This window comes from Amphimedon queenslandica, unplaced genomic scaffold (assembly GCF_000090795.2).
Source record: "Amphimedon queenslandica unplaced genomic scaffold, v1.1 AMPQUscaffold_5465_Cont22566, whole genome shotgun sequence".
NCBI classification, from domain to species: domain Eukaryota; kingdom Metazoa; phylum Porifera; class Demospongiae; order Haplosclerida; family Niphatidae; genus Amphimedon; species Amphimedon queenslandica.
This window is the reverse complement of record NW_003554233.1, coordinates 1-1682: the sequence shown is the minus strand read 5'-3', so window position 1 is coordinate 1682 and position 1682 is coordinate 1. Positions and strand designations below refer to the sequence as shown.

Here is a 1682-nt window from a genome sequence, read left to right as displayed (position 1 = left end):
TCCCATTACTGATATCCACCAGTGAGGTTATCACATTACCCAACACTGAGAGGGACTTGTTGATACTACCAGCCTCCTAACAATAATAATAATAATAATAATAATAATAATAATCTTCATTAACTAATGTATTAATCATTACTTTTAGTCTTATTCCATCAGTAAGAGTGTCCCTCTGTCTCTCTGATCCTGCCAGATCAATTAAATTCAATTTTGAGCTCCTGATCTTACACAATCCATCATCACCCTCCTATTAATCATAGATATTATAGACTACATAACCTATAGTCTCTAATATCTATGGTATTAATGAACCATCACAGACCACACCTTCTGACCCCACCCCCTAATACCTTCAATGACCACGCCCCCTAATACCTTCAGTTTAGATTCGACTGATAGCATGAACACAGCATGGCTCCTACTGCTCTCTCTGTTCATTGAAGTACCAGCAACACGTCTGTTAGTATACCCCCTCAGTAATACCTAGGATATCATTAGGATACTATCAGGATACTATTAAAATACCTGGTATGTCTCGGTTGCCGTGGTGACTATTTCTTCAACAATCCCATCAACATACACACCTCTTTTGATGCTCTCCCTCAAATGTAAACAAACAAACAAACAAACAATTAAGGACAACAAACAACAACAAGCAATTAATAATAATAATCAATCAATAAAAGGATATGTAGTCCTTGGTTTGACTGGTCCAGTAGATCATAAATCTGTTCATTGTATATTTCAATGAATGAACACTTACACAAGAACTGGACCATATCACCAAACTAGAGGAGGAGGAGGAGAGAGAGATAATAAGTAATATACTACAATAGAGTGGCTTTATGTATCAGAAAATGCCATAAAAACTTGAGGCGATTTCTGAGCTATTTTTTGGAAAAAACCATGGGCTATAGCCTTGGGTATTTTTCAAAATTTCAACATTTTCTTAAAATGGCCGTAACTTGAAAAATTAAAGTCGGAATCAGCTCAAACTTTCTACACAGCATAAGGACAGGGCCGCCAATAGGCTACGTGGGGCCCAGGCCAAAAGCTTTGATGGGGCCCCTACTAATAAAAATTGCCCCCCCCCTTATTAATAACAGTGATTAACAAAATGGCCCAGCAAGAGTTAACTTAAATTCATTAATATTTTTCTGTAAAAACTATGCATACCTACTACTGACCAGGGGCTTGGGGGGCCCCCCTTTGATTGGGGGCCCGGGGAAAAATGCCCCACCTGCCCCCCATATTGGCAGCCCTGCATAAGGACATCAATATGTATCAGAAAATGTAATAAAAATTTGGGGTCATTTTGGAGCCATTTTTTGGAAAAAAACCATGGGCTATAGCCTTGGGTACTTTTCAGACTTTTGAAGTTTTCTTAAAATGGCTGTAACTTTAAAAATTTAAGTCGTAATAAGCTCAAACTTTCTACACAGCATAAGAAGGTCAGTATGGTATCATATACTCCATACTTTTTGTCTTTCTCTGTTTATTAAACTAAATAAATATTCAAAGCTCCTTGGGATGACTCCTCTGTACTCATGAATGTATCCATCACTACCTTCATCAGAGGGACCTACGAGTAACCATAGCAACAGTAGCCATAGTAACGGTAACTAAGAAGTGGCGTACCTATCATTGTGAACGTCTTTCCTGAACCAGTCTGACCACTA

At 38.1% G+C, this 1682-nt stretch overlaps 1 protein-coding gene across 1 annotated transcript; it reads right to left on the bottom strand.

The window, feature by feature from the left end:
- Positions 1-4: 4 nt before the first annotated feature.
- LOC100632059 (kinesin-like protein KIF15-A) lies at positions 5-669 on the bottom strand (the record flags this gene model as incomplete). The annotated part of the gene is made up of 4 exons (XM_020007826.1): positions 5-76; positions 143-250; positions 379-486; positions 529-669. Coding segments are annotated over 4 exons (429 nt in total), but the record flags the coding sequence as incomplete, so codon positions are not given.
- Positions 670-1682: the final 1013 nt, after the last annotated feature.